The sequence below is a fragment of the Muscardinus avellanarius genome (genome assembly GCF_963383645.1).
Source record: "Muscardinus avellanarius genome assembly, chromosome: 14".
Lineage (NCBI taxonomy): Eukaryota > Metazoa > Chordata > Mammalia > Rodentia > Gliridae > Muscardinus > Muscardinus avellanarius.
The window spans coordinates 244519-269494 of NC_137800.1; the positions used below are offsets into that span (position 1 = coordinate 244519).

The 24976-nt window shown below is 46.7% G+C and overlaps 1 protein-coding gene across 1 annotated transcript in view; it reads right to left on the reverse strand.

The window, feature by feature from the left end:
• Positions 1 to 1023: 1023 nt before the first annotated feature.
• The window catches only part of ERICH1 (glutamate rich 1), a gene marked incomplete at both ends in the record, with an annotated part of 43080 nt that continues 19127 nt past the window's right edge, over positions 1024 to 24976 (reverse strand). Inside the window, 3 exons of the mRNA XM_080710902.1 lie at positions 1024 to 1097; positions 4453 to 4647; positions 7308 to 7766. Coding sequence (XP_080567028.1) covers positions 1024 to 1097; positions 4453 to 4647; positions 7308 to 7766 — 728 coding nt within the window. The remainder of the gene's footprint in view (positions 1098 to 4452; positions 4648 to 7307; positions 7767 to 24976) is intronic.

Below are 24976 nucleotides of genomic sequence, written 5' to 3' on the forward strand. Positions count from 1 at the left end.
TGGAGAACATGGTCCCAGCTGACCTCAGAGACATGGAGAACATGGTCCCGGCTGACCTCAGAGACATGGAGAACATGATCCCGGCTGACCTCAGAGACATGGAGAACATGGTCCCAGCTGACTCAGAGGAGACATGGAGAACATGGTCCTGGCTGACCTCAGAGGAGACGTGGAGAACATGGTCCCAGCTGACCTCAGAGACATGGAGAACATGGTCCCAGCTGACCTCAGAGGAGACGTGGAGAACATGGTCCCAGCTGACCTCAGAGACATGGAGAACATGGTCCCGGTTGACCTCAGAGACATGAAGAACATGGTCCCAGCTGACCTCAGAGGAGATGTGTTTTTGTGCAAATACCATGCTGTTTTTGTTGCTATGGCTTTATGGTATAAGTGAAGTTAAGTATTGTGATGCCTCCTGCATGGTTCTTGTTGCCGAGAACTACTTTGGCTCTTCTAGGTCTTTTGTTATTCCAAATGAATTTAAGGACTGATTTTTCTATGTTTGTGTGGAATGGCCTTGGTAATTTAATGGGTATTACAAAATATTGAATCTGTAGACCACTTTTGAAAGATTGGCCATTCTGATATTTAGTCTCCCTTAAAGCATTCTTAAAAAAAAGATTTTCAGACACAAAGTATGTAAAATTTTATATAATATATAACTTCAAAATATATAGTTTATTTAATAAATGCCCATTTTCAATTTTTACAGGAATTAGAACAATAATCAAGCTTCATGTAGAAACTTAAGACATATGTAGTTGAAAAATAAGTTTAAAAATTTCAATTTTATCCCAATTTTTCATTTAAAGTTCCCAATGACATCTTACTCATTATATACAAACGTAGGAATAAATAATATGGTAGAAATATCTTCAAAGACCCCAGAATTTTAATTAGAAAGAAAATATTAGAAATTTAATCTTCTTTGTATGTGAGAATGAACTCTCAGCCTATTTTGTATTTGTCTTTTATATTTGCTGGTTGAATACTAGCTCTTCTTAAAGTAGTACACTGACTTTATTCACTGTCTTTCTCAGGAAGGATGTGTGTGATCCAGTAATTAAAGAAAGATGAGATTACTCTGGCATGTTCTGAAATGCAAAAAACAAAAATAAAATAGAAAATAAAGCCAAAATAAAGAGATAAAATAAAGAGATAAATCATACATTTTTTTTTTTTTTTTTTTGGTGGTACTGGGGATGGAACCTAGGGGCCGTCTACCTCCATGCTACACCTCCAGACCTATTTTATATTTTTTGGAAACAGGATCTCACTAAGCTGCTGAGAACCTCACTAAGTAGCTGAGGCTGGCTTATAATCAAGCTGAACCTGCGATCCTCCTGTTTCAGCCTCCTAAGCGTGGGGATTACAAGCGTGAGCCACCACGTTGGGCTCACATTATTATTTTGTATACATTAAACTTTGGGCTCTTAGTAAATCCTCAGGAAGGTAATAAAATGCAACCTTGATATAAAATGACATCGACCAGCCAGGCGTGGTGGCGCACGCTTGTAATCCCAGCATTCAGGAACTTGAGCCTGGAGGATCGTGGTTCGTGGACAGCCTCAGCTACTTAGTGAGGCCCTCTGCAACTCAGTGAGACCCTGTTTCAAAATGAAGAATAAAAATTAGGGCAGGGGGTGTAGCTCGGAGGTCGAATGCCCCTGGGTTCCATCTCCAGACCCGCAAAAAAAAAAAAAAAAAAAAAAAATGACATCGACCGTGACATAACATAAGCCACAAACCCCACACTACATGATAAATAGGAGAAATGGTGCATCAGCTCTGAGTGCTTGGTTCTGCTTGGGCTTTCAAGTTCTACTGGGTCTGAATTTCATGGTATCACAGTACAATATGACAAGGTTAGAATTCTATCAGAAAGAAAACCATACGCAAAATGAAATTACAATGAGACAGAACTTCACGTCAAGGATGAACAACCAGGAGGAAATTAGAAACAGAACCCCAAGAGACGAGCTGGGCCATGCAGCAGCCGGCACGTGTGAGGGCCATCACTGTGCCAGGACAGGCAGGTAAACGGCCTGAGAGACCAAGGAGTCTCCTGCATCACCTGCCAGGCCTTGCGTTGCTTCCTGCAAGAACTGTAATGGTGAGCCAGATTCTCTTTGGGCATCAGGCCTCGTGACGTGCAAAGATTCTGCCATTCCTAACAGAGCAAGCACTATCCCTGAGGGTAGGGGTGGATCAGGCAGTTTGACAACCAACCAAAAATACAGACCAACTGCCCTGTTAGTTAAGACCTGGTCTTATGTGAACATGCCAAGCTCTACTCCCTTCTGGGCATGACCTCCTGCTCCTGAGGCACGCTGTTCCTGGACTGTCTTCTCTCCCATGCAGGCAGACCCCGTGGGAGATAGAAGTGCTAATGTCCCTTCTATTGGTCTCTCAACCCACTGTTTGTCTTCCCTTGCAGGCCAGCCCTGGCAGGTCATCTTGGCTGCCAATCACTTCTGGTCCCTTCTTCATGGCTTGCTAATAAACCCTCTGCCCCTGCTCCCCTTCTCTGCTCTGTCCAGGCGACCACCACTCCTCATCTGGACGGGAGCCCTGGACTCCTCCAGGGCCACCCATGCCAAACCTGCTACTTCTAGCAATCTCGCTTCCCTGCATTGGCCCCTTGATTCTTTCATGGGCTCAGGGCAAAGCCTCAATCTGTCCCCCTGTCCAGTCAGTCAGCAGAATCCCCTGGCTCTTCCTCCACAACAGCGGGACACTGGCCATACCCAACCTTCCTGCACTTTGCTCTGCCCCAGGCTGTCATCGCTTTGCCCCGAGGCCTTTAATACAGCACTCACCGGTCTCTGCTCTCGCCTCCCCACTCAAGTCTCAACAAAGTGGGCCAGAGACCTGCCAATCAAAGCCTTCTAGGAACTTTCCGTCCTCTGTGAATAAAACCACACGTTGCCATGAGCTCTGGAGCTGGTCTCTCCAGCCTCGTCTTCTCTGCTTTGCCACACTGGGCCTCCTCAGCGCTGCACACTGTGGCTTTTGGGCTCCCGACAGATGGGTAGTACATGTCTCAGCGAGGCTGTGCCTGGCTCCAACAATGCGGGCCTCCTGTTCTAGGCCCTTCTTTATAGTTTCTTACCAATGACACCTGCTGTGTATTTCATTTATTTACCTGACTCCTTTTGTCTCTCTCAACAGGAAGCAAGCTCCTGAGGGCAGGGCCTTCACCTGCCTACTTTACTGAGCCTTATGAGCTAAGCAGCTCCTGCACAGGTGGATGTGAGACTCCGCTCCTCAACAAAGGGGGCTAAAACCACGACTCTGCTTGCCATTCACCTGCTGGCGATGCTAGGGCCACGCTGGCTTGATTTGCTATCTAGCTTTAGAATGAGGGTCTTGACTTCAGTTCCACTATGAGGGAGGGCTCTGAGGAGGAAAGTGTATGTCGTACTGTCCTGAAATTCCTTCAGGCAAGCTTGCCCAGTGTCTCCTCTGGGTCAGGCATGTGCTTGGCCCTTAGTGACTTCATGTTTATGTTACCAAAATATGCCCACATGTCCCATGTCCCACACGCGGCTCTGGGACGATGTGAGCACAGCTGGTCCCAGCACACTACAGTTAGCCTGGAGTGTAATACCCAAAAAGATTGGGGAAATGGAGCTGGGCATGGGGGCGCACGCTTGCAATCCCTGTGCTTGGGAGGCTGAGACAGGAGGATCACACAGGTTCAAAGCCAGCCTCAGCAACTTAGTGAGACCCTGTTTCCAAATAAAATATAAAATAGGTCTGAGAGTATAGCCCTGAGGTAGAAGACCTCTGGGTTCCACCCCCAGTACAAAAAAAAAAAAAAAAAAAAAAAAAGATTGGGGAAATGGACAAAAGAAAAAACTCACCACAATAATTCAATGCTCTGTCTAACTAGAGTTCAATAAGGCACCAGCATCTTTGGTGGACAGATGAAAAAGAGGAAGAAATAATTCTTCCATTGTTTTTTAAGCTGAGAAAAACTGGCTCTAAATATTCATAGTTCACAAGTCTGAAAACTTAGATGGCACATACATTTCTATGCATATTATTATTTTTTTGTGGTGCTGGGGATGGAACCCAAGGTTATTCTACCTTTAAGCTACACCCCCAACCCTATTTTTTTTTATTCTTTATTTTGAAATTGAGTTTCAAAGAGCCTCACTAAGTAGCTGAGGCCGTCCTCGAACCGCAATCCTCCTGTCTCAGCCTCCCAAATGCTGGGATTAAAAGCGTGTGCCACCACACCCGGCTTCTATGTATATTACAAGAAATATTTTTATATTGGGTAGAGGTAGGTATAAGAAGCCTATTTCTCTCTGAGATTCTATTCTTCCAAGTCATATGTGTGCCATCATATTTTCTGATCCATGGCTGTTTTGGTGGATTTTCAGAGGAAACCTTGATAAGTGCTTCGAAGGTGGTGCACTGAATAAACGGCACAGTACTTACCAGGAGGCATCAGGCAATGGTCCGGGAACATCTCCAGAGCATACCTGAGTCCCTCAGTGTCGTGCAGAAGCAGCAGCCTTCTCATGTGGTCCAGAATGAACACATCTGAGGGAGGCATGCTGTGGGACTCAAGGCAGCTGAGCAGCTCCTCAGTGGTTTCCACACAGACAGCTGAATCTGAGTCTTTAGAGACACCTGGAAGAAGTCAGTATCACTTAGAAAAATAGCTGAAGATAAACTTCATCGCTTAAAGAAGCCTCAAATACCTTTCACTTAGAATGAGATGTCTGGGATGTAACAGAATGAGAGCAGGAGAGCCTCAGAGCAGGACTCTGAAAGTAGAGCCCAGAGGCTGCTGCATGACGGTGGAAACCTGGCATCTACTTGTGTGTCTGATCTTTCAAAACACCCTCCAAGTGCGAAATGTGATTCCGAGTCATAAACAGCAGCAGGATAAACCAGACAATGGAACAAAGTTCTCCACTCATGTGTCTTTAAAAAGCAGCAAGAATGTAAGCCATACTCAAGGATGGAGTGAGCTCCTGTGTGCTGCAAGGAAAACCATGCCAGCGAGAGCCTGGCTTCTCTTGTTTCCACTAAAGGGCCAAACTTGGTCTAGGTGTTGGTCTTGTGAGACAATGTGCACTTTTTCTTGGTTGCTTTTAAGGTTTTTGTTTTTTTTTTAATCACTGGATTACAGCAATTTGACTATAATGGGTTGAAGAGGTGGTGTTTGTATTAACCCTGCTTGAGTCTACAGAACTTCTTAAACCTGTGACTGTATGCCTTTATCATTCTGAAAAGTCTCTCTGTATCCCTTCAGATGTAGCTCCTGTTTGGCCCTTTCTCCTCCACCCTGGACTCCAACTGCGATATCAGCCCATCCTAACATGTCTGTGGCCCCTGGGGCTGTTTCTATATTTTCTACTCTTCTTCCTTCTGCCTTTCATCCTGGGGACTTCACTGATCTTTCTTCCCAGTTGTTAATTCTCTTTCATGCTGAATCTAATTTGCTATTTAAACTCATCTTTTACTTCTGAATTTCATTTGTTATGTTTCTTAGTTCTAGATTTGCATTTGATTGTCTGAATGGATTCATATGTTTTCATCTTTTTTTCCTGAATAAATATCTTAATTGAAATGATTTTAAGCCCACTGACAGCATTAATATCATGCTTTTGTGTGTGGGTTTTTGGTTATGTGGTCCTGTCTCTTGGCATGTCTGGTAAATGTTCCCTGAATGTATATGATAGATCACAGTGGTCTTGGGTAATGACATTGTCCTCCACAGAAAGCTCACCTTTGCTCTGCTGGAAGAAAGAATGGGGAGGCCAACATGACTCCTTCAAGGGCTGAGCCTACCAGAGGGTGGACTGCCTGTGGCCAAGTAGCATGCACCTCTGCTCTGCCAGGATCTGAGCACAGCCGGGGAGCCGCACTCCAGGATGGAGTAAGCCCCATCTGCTCAGCACCTCGACACTGCCTAGAGTCCTCTGCCACAGGAGGCCCTTCACTCAGCTTCTCCTCTTTCAAAACATGGCAAGGGGCTGAAGGGAAACCACCAGTACTGGTTTGTTTTTTTTTTTTTTTTTTTTTTTTTTTTTTGCCTTTCTCATCAGCCCTGGACTCTCTTCCTTGACACACACTCTTCTGGTTGGTTTGCCTCTTAGGGCTCCACTGGGTCCCTTCCCCAGACCCTACTCAGTGTCACACACTCAGAAGCAGCAGACACCTTGGAGGAAAGGTGGCTATGCATCTTGGCTCACCTCTCCAGGTGGTTCCTGAGATTTGGTCTTCTTAGATCTGGTCTCTTCTGTAGCTCTTAGATTATTTCAACATATTTTATTTTTTATTTTTAGTCTGGCTTTTCTAGATACTCCTGGCATGACTGTTGATCTGCCGCAGCTCCCGTGTCATATCCAGAATGGAAATCTACTGATGTCTCTGCATCCCACTTCTATTTTGTAGTGCGCTGCACTCTTCTATCTGGGTCCTTTAGATATTTGTTAGGTATGTTCTCAACCTTCTAAAGACTGCTGATAACCATGCGGAAGACAGAAGGGTGAGTGCCACCTGCACCCACCTTCTTGGTTGAAGCCATCTATTCCTGGCATTTCTGCACCCCTGTTTAAATCAGTTACTTCCTGTATAATTACAAAACCAACGCTCCTTAATTCCTAGGAACTTGCTGACTGTCCTGTTGGCATTTGGACCTACTGACCCCACTATGTTTCCCTGGGTCTCCAAGTAAAACTCTTTCTCCGATGGGAAAGAGCTGGTGGGGTGATGTCCTGGCTCCAGGTTAGTGCTGGCTTCTTTCTTGTCCTTAGGTCCACTGTTAACAAAGCCTTATACAAATGTTGGCAATTGCCATCTATGAGATAAACCTACTTTTATTCTTTGTATCCTATGTCAATACTAATAATTACTAAAAAATGTATATTGAAAACATAAATCAGTAAGTCATGTGTAGAAGAGTAAAATAAAATGTGTCCTAAGGCAAGAGCTGTATGTCTTTTACCTCTCTAGTGGCTAATGAAAATGAGCAGGTGCTCAAAGCCTCCACAATGAATTCATCTTTATCTAGAGGCAGCCAGGAACACCATACTTCCAGAATCTGATCTTAGAGGAAGGGAGAACACAGGTACACATACCTGGAACCGTGACTTTCTCCTGGCTCTGCTCCTCCTGCTCTCTGGTGCAAAGATGTCAATATTTGGGTTTTTGCCTTGAAACTACTTACTCTGAATATTTTAATGTTTTATATTGTAAATGCTTAAGTATTTTACTGTATTTGGTTATTTTCCCAAATATTAAGTGGATGACATTATTTAAAGGAAACGGGCAAAACATACCATCATAAAAATAGATTTCTTGTGTTGACTTCAAAAAGCTTAGGACGCGGTCTGCCTTTCTGCTGGTGATCTCCAGGTCCTCCTGGGCGGTGGCTTCCTCGTCCTCCCCGCTGGAGCCTGCCTCCTTGGGGTCTGGGACTGCTCCGGCAGCACAGCTTGTGTCTTCCTGCTCACTGCCGCTCTCCTCGGGCTGGTAGGTGAAGCTGAGCCCAGAGGGCTGTGGCAAAGAGCCGGATGCTCTCTTCCTCCTGAGTTGCTGTTTCTTTTTCAACTTCCTTTTCTTATTTTTGCTCATTTTGGGGCCATCTGTGTGCAGTGACTGTGATTTTTCTTGTGAAGGACTCTGTGCTTTCTCTAATTCTGCTTGTTCAATGTGAACATTATTAGGGCTTTTAAACTTTTTCTTTGACTTATGCTTTCTAATTCTTCTTCTTTTTGGTTGATCATGAAGATCTTGATCTGCTTTTAAAATTTCAATACAACAATTTTCAGTACAATTTAGTCATAACAAATACAGTATGATAAAGCAATTTTCCATCAGGATTTTATAGAAAAGTAGCAAGGTATTTAAACTATTAATTCTGATTCTTAACTTTCCCTTACCGTTAATTATACTATCAAAGATCCTGGGATTAATCAAAAAAGTTTCAAATACATACACACACACTCACATAAAAATATATGAATGAATTAAAAAAAGGATTAGAATGAGTTGAATATCAAATTAACTCAAAACAAATGATTTACACCCTCCCAGTTATTACAACATCTAGTGCGCTCTTAAGGATATAAGAGTTGTTTTATTGGATATAAGGCTTCATTCCTATAACCTTGAGGAAAAAATCCACAAATTCTTATGTTGTTTACATTTTACTTTAGTGCCTTCTAGGAGTTACTTCTGTGCAAGAGTAACATGTAAATAATGACAATTTGTCCCTCAGAATTAGCAATAGGTCACATTCCAAGATAGCAGAATTTGGCATGCAAACCAAACAGATCAATGTTGTGTTGGTAAATAAATGGTTAACAGTTAGCTCTGAGGGTAGAAGGGTCCTGGGATGCACCACTGTGACAATTTCTCTGGTATAAACACTCTGGTATGGCTGAGTGCAGAGTGCTACTGTGACAGCACTGAGTGAGAAGACAGCCACACTGGCGTCTGCAGTGCTGATGGGACAGAGCAGCAGAGCCCTGGACAGGGCGGGGGAGGAGAGGGAGGACCACACTGCCGTGGGCCTGGAGGACAGCAGGAGCATGCTGAGCAATGGCTGCACACGGGTTTGGCCAGGAGCACCAGCAAGGAGGAGGAATGCCCACACATATGACACTTCTACACCAGGAAGGTCTCGAATGAGTACCTGGTGCCAAGCCTGGTCAACAGAGGCAATAGCCCACGAGGCTGCACGTGGAGATGGAGGAAAGTGGTGCCACCCTGCACTGTGCCAGCCAGGTCTGTGCACCCCAAAGGTCACCAAGCACAGCAAGGCCCCGCCCATACACCCTCTGTCCCTGGGCCCCTGGACGGAGTGGTCCCTGGCAGTTGGATGGGTTAGGAAGTGCTTATTGGCTCTTCCTGAGCTGCACATTGCTCTATCGCAGATACTTGTGAGAAATCATGACTAAGTCACAGATATGAAATGTGCATAGGGCAGATGTTATTAGGTTCGATGAAAACTTGTTTTCTGTTGACTTCTACTAGTGACTTTAATTTTCCCCTCTGAAAACAGTGGAATATGTCTAATTTTTCTCTCATGTTTAGTTCGTCTAGGTGGCCCTCAGGTCCACCCAGGTTTTCTCAACGTCCCTCACAATGCTGTCCGTGGAACTGTGGGTAGCTGCCTGGCCAGGCGTGGGAGGATCCTGCAGTGACGAAGCCCGGTGCTCGTCTCTGGCTGCACACCACAGGTCCGTGTGCAGGCCAACTCCCATGGGGGTGACTGAGAAGTCATGGCATGCTTTGCCCACCCTCAGAACACACAAAACATGTATGTTAACAAGTACTGGAACTCTCTCATGGCAGCCTCCAGCTGTGTGTCTTCACAGATGAGGCGCTGTGTGCTGGGAGCGGTGAATAATTCCACTGCTATTTTTGAATGAGAGTTCTCAGCTTTCTCCTGATACACTTAGCAACCGTATCTATGAAACCTACTGCTACCTCAAATGTGGCATGAAGCCAAAACTACTACTCAAATAATCATGATATAGGATTATGGTCTAACCCATAATTAGTGTATTTTACTGCTTTCTTAATTCTTTAATAACCAGTGGATTTTGAATACGGTGTTTTTCCATTTCATTTGCAAATGTGAATTGGTGTCAGGGACCTGCTAAATGTAGCTGACAGACCAATGCTGATTTTAAGTATCTCTGAATAGATGACCCTTTAGCTGGTCTATGAAACACTAATGTTCAAAAAGTAGCTACTGTTTATAGATTCTTTTTTTTTTAAATTTCCCAGGTTTGGTTTAGAAAAGCCAAAAATTTATCCTCACTAGTGTCTTTTTATAAACAAAAGCATGCTTTACTTGATCAATTTGTAAAAAATAACCCATAGGCATTTTACCATTCCAAAGCAAACTCAGTGCCCAGTAAGGAGAACAGATGGAGGCGGGGCTCCTCTGCTGCCCTCTGGCCAAGCTGCTCTGCCTCCCAGCTCACAGCCATCTTCCTCCTCTGTGGCTTGCTTCTCTTTTAAGTAGTCAGACTACATATGAAGTGTCCTATTGAGAATGACTACACTGCTGATCTGCTATTTATAAGACTACAAAATAGTGATTTTAAGACAGGTGGCAAAAGGCTCTAAAACAATACATTTATCATATTTTCTCATACAAATGGCATGTGCCTACCTTTGAAAAGGAAAACAATACTCAATTAAAGAGAAGCTGGAGCCGGGTGTGGTGGCGCACGCTTGTAATCCCAGCATTCAGGAGGTTGAGACCAGAGGATCGCGGTTCGTGGACAGCCTAAGCTACTTAGTGAGGCCCTCTGCAACTTAGACCCTGTTTCGAAATAAAGAATAAAAAATAGGGCACACAGGGCAGGGGGTGTAGCTTGGTCTAATGCCCATGGGTTCCATCCCCAGCCCTGTTTCTATTTTTAAAATTAAATTTTTAGTCAACAATAGTCCCACAAAAGAACTTCTGGCCTAGATGGGGTAACCAGTGACTTCTACTAAACATTTAAGGAAACAAAACTGGTATTCATCTTACCTAAGTGTTTCTGGAAACTAGAAAAACAGTGACCAGTAACAGCTTGCACTTCATCCCAAAACCTGATAAGGACATTACAAGAGCTTCTAGAATATGTTACCTGTGAGCTCAAAGAGGAGAACAGTATCCACTATCAATTTAAACCACGTCTGAAGCCACCATGGGCTACTCATATTTCGCAACTGAGTAAATAAGATGTTTTGGGGCAATTTTCACATATAAGATAAAGGAGAAGCTTCCTTGGGGACTGTAGTCATAGAAAGACTGCAAGGGTGATAACAGCTGGGGGAGATATAAATACAGCTGCAAAGACGTGTTTCTGGACTTAATTAGTACAGTGTCTTCAGATGCACAGCACACGTGTCTTGCAGCCACTGAACTTGTTGTGTTCATCTGGACACACTGCTTCTGCACAACACCGCTTTCATTACATGCTCTGTTCCTTGCCAAGCCAGAAAGCATTCCTTAAACAGAAGTCATATTTACATCTGGGTGGAAAGATTCTGTTTGACCAAACTGCAGTGAGGCTCCTGGACTTCCTCTCAGGCCCACCTGTGCATGTCCTTATAGAATTCAGTCTTAGCAAGAATCCGGCTAAGCCAGTTTGGCCAGAGCCTGCCCCCTCCAATCTCATCACTCTCCCCTCATCCAGATGGCATCTGGTCACCTGGTCTACCTTCAGTAAAAATCTCGTTAGGTCAGTTGGGCCACAGTCCTCTCACCGGCGATGTTCCTACCCCGTGACCCCCACCTGCTCCCTGCTATCAAGCCCCACTGGCCCACTCTCTCTCCCAATGGAAGACCCTGTTGCCATGTGCCTATATCTACAGGCATGGTCGTGAATAAAAGTCTGCCCTACTGTGTGTGTGTGTGTGTGTGTGTGTGTGTGTGTGTGTGTGTGTGTGTTACTGGGTGGAGATTGAGCCCAGGGGCATTCTGCCACTGAGGTACATTCCTAGCCCTATTTTATTTTGAAACAGAGTCTTAATAAATTGCAGAGAGCCTCACTAAGTTGCTGAGGCTGGTTTTGAACCTGCGCTCCTCCTGTTTCAGCTTCCTAAATATTGGGATCATAGGCATGTGCTATCATACCTGGCTTTGCCCTGCTGTTTTTAAAAAGTGTCATGAATAATTTTTCTGTAATATCTTGACATAAATCGCAGTTATAACCCCCTGGTTTCCTCAGTCTTTTTGGAATAAGCTGACCAGAGTATTCTTAGATCCAGTGAAAAACACAAGACCATAATAATGTTACCAAAATAAGACATAGAAGGTATAGTTAAATTTTAAACTGGTCTATAAAAACATTTTCATTCCTAAACTATATAATTTCTCAAGAAAGGTTCAATGTGTGTATTGTTTGGGATTAAGGTGTCTGATGCAAACACCTATTTAGTATTTCCATGTAAGAAAGACTGATTACCCATGAAAAGTATTGATCTGGTTCTTATTTCCTAGTCTAATGAAAACATTTTTATTTGTTCATAATTTTTAAGATGTGCTTTTCATACTTCTATATATATTTTTTTGTGTGTGTGGTACTGGGGATGGATGGAGCCCAGGGGCATTCTACCTCCAAACTACACCCCTAGAAGGATTTTTTTTTTTATTCTTTATTTTGAAACAGGGCCTCACTAAATAGGTGAGGCTGGCTGTGAACCATGATTCTCCTGTCTCAAACTCCTGAGTACTGGGATTACAAAGCGTGCACCACCATGCCAGCTCCACACTTCTGCATATTCTAAATGGTTCATGAGAACCTTTGGCCAGGCTGCTTTGTTTGGTTAGCTTGAGGAGGAAACTAAGTCACCAGTTTGATTCCTGGGCCCAGAGGGGGAGGAGGAGCAGTTAGCAAAAACAACTCTTGCAGCAGGGGAACTGCTTCCTGGTTGCGGGGCACAGGTGCCGTGGGCAAGAGAGGACTGTGGACGTGCGGCGGTGGGAGAAACGCTGTGCTGACAGTCATGGCTGGCTTTCCTGAGCCACGTGAGGACGGTTCAGCAGCATCCCACCCTCTGCCTGGCAGGCTCAATAGCTGCTACAGCCCCCCCCCCCAGCCCTGCACTGGATGCTCCCCTGAGGGCCTCCTCAGAGCTCCTCCATGCTGCGGTCTCACACTGAAGGGTCAGCAAGCTACACTGTGCCTTTGCTCTGCCTCCCCAGCCCCAAACCTGGCCTTTTGCAATGGGAGTGTCCTCCCCAGCCACGGACCAAAACTCAGATTTAATCTTAATTAACAGGCCTAGATGCGAGAGCTATGTGTTGCTAGAGGCAGCTATGTTGGGCAAGTGGGGAGCACAGCAGGGTAATCCCTCCAACAGCAGCAGGAAAGAGGGGCCGGGGCAGGACAAGGATTCCAGACATCTGCTCCATTAATAAGGCAATCTACGCTTTTTTTAAATAGTAATTGGGATTGAACACAGGGGCATTCTACCTCTGAGCTACACCCCCAGCCCTATTATATATATATATTTCCATTCTTTTGGGTACATATATATTTATTTATATATACATATATATGATATTTATTGTGCAATACCGGGGATGGAACCCAGGGGCATTCTACCTCCAAGCTACACCCCCCAGCCCTATTTTTTATACTTTATTTTGGAACAGGGTCTCACTGAGTCGCAAAGGGCCTCTGATAGGTTGGATCCCTCCCTCCTACTGTCCCCAGTAGGAGGAACCCCAGAAGCCAGAACGGAGATGTCACGAAACTCCAGGTGCCGAGGGAGGATGGCCAGCCCCACCCCAGGATCCAGCTCCTTAAAAATCCTCACTTCCTCTCTGACTGTGACTCTGCTGCTCGGTCATCGGTCCTTCCCCCATGGTCGGCAGACCTCACTGGAAGGTGCCCGTTTGATTAAAGAGGCCTTTAATAACTTGGTTGGTGTTTGCCTCCTTTGCGACCCCCAACTCAATTTCAACGTTACAGCCTCACTAAAGTAGTAGCTGAGGCTGTCCATGAGCCTCAATCCTCCTGTTTCACCCTCCCAAATGCTGGAATTGCAAGCATGCACCTCCACACCCGGCTTTTTAAAAAAAATCTTTTTTGGTGCATTGTAGTCATATATCTTAATGGGCTACAAGATGGTGGAGATATACATGCACACATCACCCAATCAGCCCTTAACAAATTCCCACCCCATTCCCTCCCCCTACCTCCTTCTCATGTTTGGCTTAGTGAATGGCATTGATATGCTTGTTAAAGTACATCATATACTAGAGAATTTCATATATTAGAGAATTTCCCTCTTCCCCCTCCCATCCCCTCAGTTAGGTCGCCTTATTTGCTCATCTATAGTACCCCCTTCTTCATCTAGAGTTCCTCCTGAGACACATTTTCTCCCTAGCTTCCGCATACTAGGGAGAGCATTTGATTTCTTATTTTTTTGTGACTCACTAATCCCACTTAGCATAATGTCCTCCAGTTCTATCCATTTCCCTGAAAATGATGTAATTGTGTTTTCCTTATGACTGAGTATAATTCCATTGTGTACATATGCCACAGTTTTGTAATCCATTCATCTGTTGATGGACATCTTGGATGGTTCCATAGTTTGGCTATGGTGAATTGTGCAGCTATGAACATAGATACACATGCATTCGTTTGGTAGTTTGGTTTCCTTTCTTTTGGGTAGATACCCAGAAGTGGTATTGCTGGATCATATGGTAAGTTCGTTCCCATTCTTCTGAGGATCCTCCATACTGTTTTCCAAAGTGGTTGCACTAATTTACAATCATACCAACAATGTATTAGAGTTCCCACTTCTCCACATCCTTGCCAGCATTTGTTGTTGTTTGTGTTTTAAATGATTGCCATTCTAGTTGGAGTTAGGCAAAATCTCAGGATAGTTTTGATTTGCATCTCTGATTGCTAATGATGTTGAGCATTTTCAATATAGTACTTGAGACTCTAGCCAGAGCAATAGGGAAAGAAAAGGAAATCAAAGGAGTTATTTTTATTTTAAAACAGGGTCTCAGAAAAACAATGAGAACACAGAGGAGGAGAGGAAGAATTTTTTCAAGGTCATGCTGTAAAGTGACAGACCTAGGATTCACAGACAGGTTAAAACCAATATTCGAAGACGCTGGGCTCTGGGTGGGGGTCGCGCGCGGCGCACACCAGCTGGGGCCCGGGTCGCGGGACTCTGGGCCCCAGGCCGAACTGCGCGTAGCACTCCAGACCCCTAGAGAAACCGGGCCCAGTAAGATGCTGGGTTCTGGGCAGGGGTCGTGTGTGGGACACGCCAGATGGGGCCCGGGTCGCGGGACTCTGGGCCCCGGGCCGAACTGCGAGTAGCACGCCAGACCCCTGGAGAAACCGGGCCCAGAACAGAAAAAGATAAAGAAAAATATTGGAGAGGAGATAAGAAAGCCGTTATGGATGCCAGGACACTGGAGATGCAGACAAAACTTATCTAAATGCACTGGAACTTATGGAAAAATTCGCCATGAAAGAGGACTGCTATTTCTCTATATTGTTAAGAATCTCAGACATCACCTGTAAGAAGAGAGTTTCGCGGAGACCAAGGAGAAATGCGGTGTTGAAAGAGTTCTCCGTGATGGTGGTGGAGACTTGTATTCAGGAGAAGCAGAAACCGGATCCTACCAACTTTATTTTTTTGGAGAAATTACACCAAATGTCGAATGCTACCATCACGCATGCTTAGGAACACTGGACAACATTCAGAGTGGAAAAGGAGCCTGGGAAGGATTTGAAACGGTGGAGGCAGTGGCAATGCCAGTGGCCAATACTCAGGGGAGGCAGAGATATGACACATTACACCTGGAACCTTTGAAATAATAACCACAGAGACAGTGATCGGAACCTGCTGAGGGGTTAGGCGGGCGCCGGGGCCAGTGGCCGACATTGGAGCTTGCTGTGAGGCAAGGCCACTACTGAGGCCTCCGTGGCCGGGATTGGAACCTGCCAAGGGGTTAGACCGATGCTGGGGCCAGCGAGGCCGGCATTGGAGCCTGCCATGAGGCAAGGCTTGTGCCGGGGCCTCCGAGGTCGGGTCCGGAACCTGCTGAGGGGTTAGGCCGGTGCTGGGGCCAGCGAGGCTGGCATCGGAGCCTACCATGAGGCAAGGCCGGTACTGGGGACTCCGAGGCCAGGATAAGAGCCTGCCGAGGGGTTAGGCCGGTGCTGGGGTCAGCGAGGCCAGCATCGGAGCCTGCTGTGAGGCATGGCCGGTGCTGGGGCCTGAGGCCAGGATCGGAGCCTGCTGAGGGGTTAGGCCTGTGCTGGGGCCAGCGAGGCCGGCACCAGAGCCTGCCTTGAGGCAAGGCCGGTACTGGGACCTCCGAGGCCGGGATAAGAGCCTGCCGAGGGGTTAGGCCGGTGCTGGGGCCAGCGAGGCCGGCACCGGAGCCTGCCATGAGGCAAGGCCGGTACTGGGGCCTCTGAGGCCGGGATTGGACCCTGCCGAAGGGTTAGGCTGGTGCTGGGGCCAGCGAGGCCGGCATTGGAGCCTGCCTTGAGTCAAGGCCGGTATTGGGGCCTCCGAGGCCAGGATAAGAGCCTGCCGAGGGGTTAGGCCGGTGCTGGGGCCAGCGAGGAGGCCGGCATTGGAGCCTGCCGTGAGGCAAGGCCGGTATTGGGACCTCCGAGGCCGGGATAAGAGCCTGCTGAGGGGTTAGGCCGGTGCTGGGGCCAGCGAGGCCGGCATCAGAGCCTGCCGTGAGGCAAGGCCGGTACTGGGGCCTCCGAGGCCAGGATAACAACCTGCCGAAGGGCTAGACCAGTTCTGGGGCCAGCGAGGCCGGCATCGGAGCCTGCCATGAGGCAAGGCCAGCATCGGAGCCTGCCGTGAGACATGGCCAGTGCTGGGGCCTCCTAGGCCGGGAACGGAACTTCCGAGGGGTTAGGCCGGTGCTGGGGCCAACGAGGCTGGCATTGGAGCCTGCCGTGAGGCTAGGCCGGTGCTAGGGCCTCCGAGGCCGGGACTGGAATCCTGCCAAGGGGTTAGGCCGGTGCAGGGGCCAATGGCCAGCATCGAAGCCTGGCGTGAGGCAAGTTCACTCCTGCGGCCTCCAAGGCCGGGACCAAAGCCAGCTTAGGGGTTAGACCGGTGCAGGGGCCAGCGAGACCAGAAATGGGGCCTCCCATGAGGCAAGGCCGCTGCTTGAGACAGCGAGGTCTGGATCAGTCCACTCAGTAGCCAGGCCACTACTGGGACCATCAAGAGTGGGATCGGTACTTGCAACGCAGCATGCACAGAGAAATATCGCAGAAAATATAAATCAGACGTATCTCTTAATCAGCAATAACTAGGAGGAAAAGGGCAACAGGAAGAGGTTGAGCTATAGAAAGGGCCCTATAGTGAAGCAACTAATGTGAACAATCAGAGGGTAAGTAATACTGGAGGACAGAGCCTCTTTAAAATGCAGGAGGTACATAAACAAATGTATCAAATTGTAAATCACCAAAGAAGTGTGGGATGGAGGGAGGGGGAGGGAATGGGATGGGGGCTGGAGGAGGGCTAATTGGATGATGTGTGCTTGTATATCCTCTCAAGTCTTGTACTCCAATGTGATTGATATATGACTACAATGCACCAATTTAAAAAATAAATTAATAAAAAACAACAACAAAAAAACAGGGTCTCACTAGGTTGAGAGTCTAGTTACTTGCTGAGGCTGTCCTTGAACCTGTGATCCTCCTGTCTCAGCCTTCCAAATATTGGGGTTATAAGTGTGTACTGCCACTCCTGGCCCGGTTATCTATTTTATAGGCACAATGAGACATGTCCAAATCTGATATCTGTTTTTGTTTTGAAAGTATGTGAGAAAACAAGTAAATCTTGCTTTGCTCACAAGGAAGAGTATGAGCTTCCAATGTGGCCTGACCCAGCACTGGGGTGAAAATGGCCAGGCCAGCCCAGCCCACCTGGGACAGAAGAGTGCCCCGAGGGCCTGGGACAGGGTCAGCAGAACTCTGCTTACAAAGAACAGTGTGAGCTCCCAATCTGGCCTGTCCAGCGCTGGGGGTAAAAGTGGCCAGGCCAGCCCAGCTCAGCTGGGACAGAAGAGTGCCCTGAGGGGCTGGGACAGGGTCAGCAGGGCTCTGCTTACAAAGAAAAGAAAATGATAATCCATCCTGCTTATTTTATGTTATAATCTTGAAAGTAGAACAGATATCCTATTTCTTTTTAAAATGGCAGATTAAAATTTCTGATCACTATAGAGTGGAAGTATCCACTGAGGCCTTAACAAAGGGGGAGCTGCTGGAGCTCTCCAGGGATAGATGGCCCCCCACTTGGCAGGCAGCCTCCAGGGCAGCTTGCTTTATCCATAAGGAGGCCTGGTCTTGGTTCTTTCACATTTCTTTATAGCAAAATGTCATGCTAAACACATAGTGATCAGAAATACTGACTTCATCTAGTGTCCTAGTGAGATAGTATAAAATAAAGAATGGGTAGAAAAAGATAAAACGAAGGGCAAGAAAATACAATATTGAACTGAAGTTCTGCATACCTTTCCAGGCCTGCCAATCCCAGGTGAAGTCATTATCCCAGATCTGTTCTCTGGAATTTCTGGGAAATCCATGAATCTTAAAGTTACCATAAATTCACTTACTTATGATAATTACCTTATAAACTGTGAATTAGACCACAATAAATTGATTAAGAAACAAGCCACGCATGGTGGCACTTGCTTGTAATCCCAATACTTGGGAGGCTGAGACAGGAGGATCAGGGTCCGCGGCTAGCCTCAGCTATTTAGTGAGGGCCTCTGCAACTTAGAGAGACCTGTTTCAAAATAAAGAATAATAAAAAAAATAGAGCTGGGGGTGTAGCTTGGAGTTAGAACACCCCAGGTTCAATCCCCAGTACCGAAAAAAATAAAATAAAAAAGAAACAAGTTAGGACATTTTAAGAAACCAATAATTCAGGGGACTTTCCAACATTTCCCACTGATCAGATAATATAGACTACACACATCTATAGATCCTGAAAGCAACCGGACCACTATAAACTACCACAAACTGTTCTGTGATCACCAGTCTGATGCCATCTCCTACATCTTTCCTGCCCACCCCTCACCAATTTTCCTTTAAAAGAGGAGTCAGAGACCCTGAAAGAGTCTCTCTCTCTTACAGTTTTCATTGGTGAGCTGAAGTTGTACCTAATAGTGAGATTGATAGCAATACATTACTTGGTCTGTTTCCTTCCCTCCCTCCCCCAACCTCTTTCAACTGCTTGACTGGTCTCCATTTTCAGTTTCTCTTGAATGTGTATCTGCATTCCCCCAAAATTCTCTGTGTATGTCTCTGCCTGGTGGGTGCTAAAATTTTCTTCCATCATGTAGGTGAGGGACCCCGCCCGTCTTGAGTCAAGGTCTCTTGTCTCTCAGGCCTCTTGAGAACTGCAGAGCTCTGCTCCTTCCCCCACACTGGTGATTCTGCAGTCTGGGGGTGCCTATCCCAGCCTCCAAGCTCACATGTGCACTCCCTGCCCTGTGGGCATGTGAGGGCCTTCCCCCAGGCCTCCAAGTACTTCCTTTCACCATGTGGAGGACGGGCTCTCTCCCAGTCAACATGGGAGGGAAGGTTTCACAAATCAAGTGGAGTATACATGAAAAGATAAGTATGGGTGTTTACTGAGCACCTGGTGGGGGACAGAAGTCCTGTGTCCCCAGACCCTGCCACCCTCTCTCCCTCCATAGGGACCAGCCCTGCTCCTCCAGCACCCCAGGGCTCACTCTCCCTCTTTTCCCACCTTGTGGTACAACTGCACTTCTGAATTTTTGTTGTCATTTTCAAAGTTTTTTTTTTGTAGCTATTGGGTTAATTACTATGTTCGTACTTTACAGGTAGAATCTGCAAAATTAATTATATGCCTATATAGAAATTTACTTGTTAGTTACATCACAAAAGGAAAATCAGAAAATATTTACTATCTTGAAGAAATGACTACTTCATAGGATTTTCAGACTTCTCTATGATAGTTTTCAAGGTTGATGCTTTTCTCCATTTAAATATAAAATGTTTTAGATATTTTTTTTAAAAGTTCCAATAAGAACTGCCCAATGTCCAAACCATAGAACTTAGAACTCACACCTATGCAGCAAGTTACACACATTACCCTTAAAAAGGAAGATTTCAGAGAAGCTCAGCTTCTAGGATATAAAACGCTGCCAATGGTTCCATTGTAATTTGTAGGTTGAAGTCAAATGATTCTATTTCTAGGCTAACAAACTGCATTTCTTTCTATAGTGACAAAGCGATAAAAACACTCATTTTGTATTGAGCAAGATCAAGTGCATAACACTGAAAGGGACATTAATCAAACACCAAAGTCTGTTTAAAAACTGAGCAGAAGAGAGGATGGAAAAAGTAGAAACAAGAGACCTCATTTTATAAGTCACATCACCGGGTGCAATTTCCATTCTTAACAAAATGCTTACCTTAGTGACACAGTGCTATTGAGCACTTAATGAGTAAATTACTGACTCGAACACCATGAACATGGCCAGGAAGATCAGAGTACCCATCTCGCTGCCTACTCCGACAGAGAGGATGGATGGATGGATGAGGACAAAAGGGACATGACCCTGGATGCTGATCGTGGCCAACTGTACTGCATAGGACCCAGACAGATGAAGACATTACCCTACACAGAGAGTGCGGCTCACCACCCCACCCAAGACCAGGACAGACGAGAGGATGTGACCTCAGAGAAAGAGAGAGAGGGAGGGAGGGAGGGAGGGAGGGAGAGAGAGAGAGAGAGAGAGAGAGAGAGAGAGAGAGAGAGAGAGAGACACCCACTACTCCACCCAAGACCAGGACAGAAGAGAGGATGTGACCTCAGGGAAAAGGAGAAAGAGAGAGAGGGAGAGAGGGAGAGAGATACCCACCACCCTGCCCAAGACCAGGACGGAGGAGGATGTGACCCGAGAGAGGAGAGGGAGGGAGGGAGGGAGGGAGGGAGAGAGAGAGAGAGAGAGAGAGAGAGAGAGAGAGAGAGAGAGAGAGAACCCTGCCCAAGACCAGGACGGAGTAGGGCATGACCCCACACAGAGAGAGCGACCTACCACCCCACCCTGGACCAGGATATACCTTGTGATGTAGCAAATGGTGAAGTTCCAATCACTGAAAATAAAGAGGTGGTCAGTGGGTGTGGCACTGGGGCCTCCAGACCTCAGGCTGCCCGGCGGTTGCTGGGGGACAGGCAGTGGTTTACCCAGCCCCCTCCCGCGCTGCCTCCCTGCCCTGCTTCAAGTGTGTGACTCCCAGGCATTGGGGGCCGATGTGGCTCTGCCTCTCGCCAGCAGCTCCCCACCCTCTCCTCAGCCTGAAGCGGTCACTGCTGACTGGGGTTCCCTGTGCGCTGTCGCTGACACCCGTCTTCACCCACCTGTGTTGTGTCTGTTGTGGGCATAAGGAAACACGTCTCTGTCCGACATGCTTGTGTGCTGGGCGTAGGCACAGCTCCAATCAGTGTTAACAATTAAGTTCTTGCTGTTCTAAATGTTTATATGAGGCAAAAATTCTTGGCAGATTGTTATATGGGGATTTAAAAATATTTAGTGGAATTTGGAGAAATTGTTTTGAATTTTTGGGTGAGGTAGAAACTTATTATTTCCCCAATTAGATTAACAGAATATATTATCACATTATCTTAGGTTTTTTTTTTGTTTTTTGTTTTTTTTCACTGTGGATTGAACTCAGGGATTCTACCTCCACGCTATACCCCCCAGCCCAATTTTATTTTGAAACAAGGCTTAGGCTCCCAATAGCATACTGTCTTAAAATCAGCTTCTAACACCTTTTCAAACATGGATCAGCCTTGGAACACAGGTGATCACAGGCACCTGCAGACTTGTTTTTAACTTCTGAAGGCCTTTCTTCTAACAGGCAGCGGTGCCCTGGAACTCCACCGGAGGCAGGGAGAACAGCTTCACTCACTTGTGTCCTGTGGTGACTGTAGCTCCTGGGCTGCTGCCTTGCAGGGCCTTGGAGGGGCCTCCTGGCTCCCTCCACCACACAGCAATGTGGCCACAGAGCTACGCAGTTACCCATCAAGGGAAGGCTGGGGACCCCGGAGGAGTCGCCCCACTGAATAATTTTCATAGCTTCTTACTAGAAGCACTGTGTATGTCCTGATGGTTCAGGCTTCTGTAGTCAGGATTCTGTCACCTGCAGAGACTCACTCTGGCTATTCTCTCTCCCATAACCTGAGCCTGCCACCCCAGGCCAGGCCTTCCCACAGGTCTAGCATGATTTCCCCCTCCCTCCCTCCCTCCCTCCCTCCCTCTCTGCTATTCCTGTATCTGTCTGTCTCCCTCTACTTCACCCTCGCGGTATCCTTGCTCTCCTGCCCCCCTTCCTATCTTCATCACTGAATCCTTGACACACCACCTTGAGAACTTCTTTAAAGTACTACAATGACTATTTCTCTCTCCTTTATTACACTTCTAAATTGTTTTCCATCAATCGACAGTACCTCTCTAGGAGGGCTCTGGAGGATGGGTTGTTGGACATGTGAAAAGGAGGGAACAAAGAAGAAATGAAAGGCCGGGCGTGGTGGCGCACGCTTGTCATCCCCGCGCTTGGGAGGCGGAGACAGGAGGATCGCGCAGGTTCGAAGCCAGCCGTGCTGGCGTAAGAGACCCTGTTTCAAAAATATAAAATAGGTCTGGGAGTGTAGCCCGGAGGTAGAAGGGCTTCCGGGAACCCCAGTACCACAAAAAAAAAAAAAAAAAAAAAAAAAAAGAAGAAGAAATGAAGACTCTGATGGCCGCTGACCGAGAGGCAGGCTCAAGCTGCCCCTACACAGAATGGACCTCCTCTTCTGGCCAAGACTCCAGCTTAATCTCTTCTTAGCCCAGCCACACCAGCTCTGTCTGGGGCTTCTCTTCCCCACATTCTCTTTCCTGCTTGGCTTCTGATTTGCTTATGGGATTCAATGCAAGCATCATCCCTTCTGCCTTCCCCAGCCCTCCGAGCACTCATACATATTGTGTTCCATTCAGTTGTAATCACCCCAAGGTCAAGGGCTGTGTGACTCCTCCTTGTCCTTCTGCCTGGCCACAGGGAGGACTACAGCGTGGGTGACTGGACACTATCAAAGGCAGTGTTAGCACTGAGTTCTTCTGAGCGTGAAAGATGGTGTTCAGGTCGGCAGTTTTCCAGCTACAATTCAAAAGGCTGACCAGGTAATTTATTTATTTTTTTTTGGTGGTACTGGGGTTCCTGGAAGCCCTTCTACCTCCGGACTCCACTCCCAGACTTATTTTTACATTTTTATTTGGAAACAAGGTCTCCTAAGCCAGCACGCGCGGCTGGCTTCGAACCTGCGTGGTCATCCTGTCTCTGCCTCCCAAGTGCGGGATTACAAGCGTGAGCCACCACGCCCGGCTGACCAGGTAATTTAGAGGAAAGAAGATTTATATTCTTATGATTCTGGGTTCAGTCCATGTGAGACGGGGACCGAGGATCTCAGGAGGCAGACAGAGAAAGAGCACCTGGACTGTGCTGCTCACACTGTGGAGGCCAGAGCCAGACAAAGCACAGGGGAAGAGACTGTACACAATCCCCAAGGCTGACCCCAGGACCACCTCCAGCCAGAGAAAGCACAGGGGAAGAGGAATGGTGCACAATCCCCAAGGCCGACCCCAGGACCACCTCCAGCCAGACAAAGCACAGGGGAAGAGGAATGGTGCACAATCCCCAAGGCCGACCCCAGGACCACCTCCAGCCAGACAAAGCACAGGGGAAGAGGAATGGTGCACAATCCCCAAGACCCACCCCAGGACCACCTCCAGCCAGACAAAGCACAGGGGAAGAGACTGTACACAATCCCCAAGGCCGACCCCAGGACCACCTCCAGCCAGAGAAAGCACAGGGGAAGAGGAACGGTACACAATCCCCAAGACCCACCCCAGGACCACCTCCAGCCACATCCTACTGCTGGAGCCTCCACCCAGGTCAATACATTACAGCGGATTTATCCATGCTGGAATTACAGCCTTTATAACTCAATTATATCAGTTCTGAATATTAATAAATAAACTTTTATATCTACCTTTTATATCTAATCTAACAGATGGGTAGAGAGGGTGCTTTGTATTCATGATGGAGCAAGGGGGTTCAACCGAGACCTGGGCTCCCAGGAAGACCAGCAAGCCATGGTTGGGAAGGGGCATACCACTGACTTCCAGCCCTGCTGCAGCTCAGTCATGCACTCCTGGCCTGCTCACGTGTTTCCTAGGACAGAGGTTTGCTTAGTCCAGCTGAGCTCTCTAGGTCTAGATGAAAGATCCCTGTCCCTACCCACTCCCTTGGGTTGACAGTCCTGACTGCCCTGCAGCTTCCTAAGTTTTGCCAATGGGCTCAAGCAGTCAGAAAAGAAGAAAAACAAAGGCTGACTTTTTAAAAGCTGGAGGGTCAGTGTAGCCACTGGATTCAAGGAGAAATAGATGACCAGCGCTTAATTTAAACAACCCTGGGACGGCGCTGCCCTCCTTTCTACTCTCTGAGAGCCCAGTTCCTTGTCAGCCAGCCCAAGCGGCCTCACTGTGCTTCCCAGCCACTCTCGAGCAACTTGCCCAGCCCACCTAAAGGCCCAGGGTTAAACTCTCTTCATACCGAGCACATAACTGCTAAGGAAAATGTAGACGAGGGATGGACACATGGAAGGGAGGGAAGGCAACCTGCACAGAGGCCTGCCTATTTATAATCTGAGAAGCACACACAGCTTGAAAAGCTGCCGTCCCCAAAACATACCTTTCAGACATGCTAATTTTAGAATAATCTAAATTTGTCAAAATTCTCTTAGCTACTATTTGGCACCTACGTTCTGATAAACTGCTAGGGTAGAAACAGCTACCCAAAATAACCATTCTTCAGAGTATTCTAATTTTCCCAGCTGTTACATAAAATTTCCAGATACAATCCAGCTTTTAACTCTCAGTGATGCTGAGAGAACACCAGGGACCTTAATGTCACCAGAAAGGATTTCGGTGAAGACGGAACAATCTAGACACTGACTTTTTTTTTATGATATTAAGTGTGGATGCCTAGCCGGATGTGGTGGCTCACGCTTGTAATCCCAGCATGTGGGAGGCTGAGAGTGGAGGATCACAGTTCATGGCCAGCCTCAGCTACTTAGTGAGGCCCTCTGCAACTTAGTGAGACTCTGTTTCAAAATAAAAAATAAAAAATAGGGTAGGGCATGTAGCTTGGAGGTCAAATGCCCCTGGGTTCCATCCCCAGACCTGCAAAAAAAAAAAAAAAAAAAGTCGGTGCCTGGTGGTAATCACATATTATCTTAGGAAAGACTGATTTTGTTTTCACAAGCAAAGATTATATATTGCTAAACCATTTATTTTATGACTTCTTAGTAAATACATACTTAAATAATATTATCTAATCATTTTGAACAAGATTAGTTCTTGCATTACTCCCTGAAAAAGATTTTGATACTGAAATAATCTCCAACTTTTCTA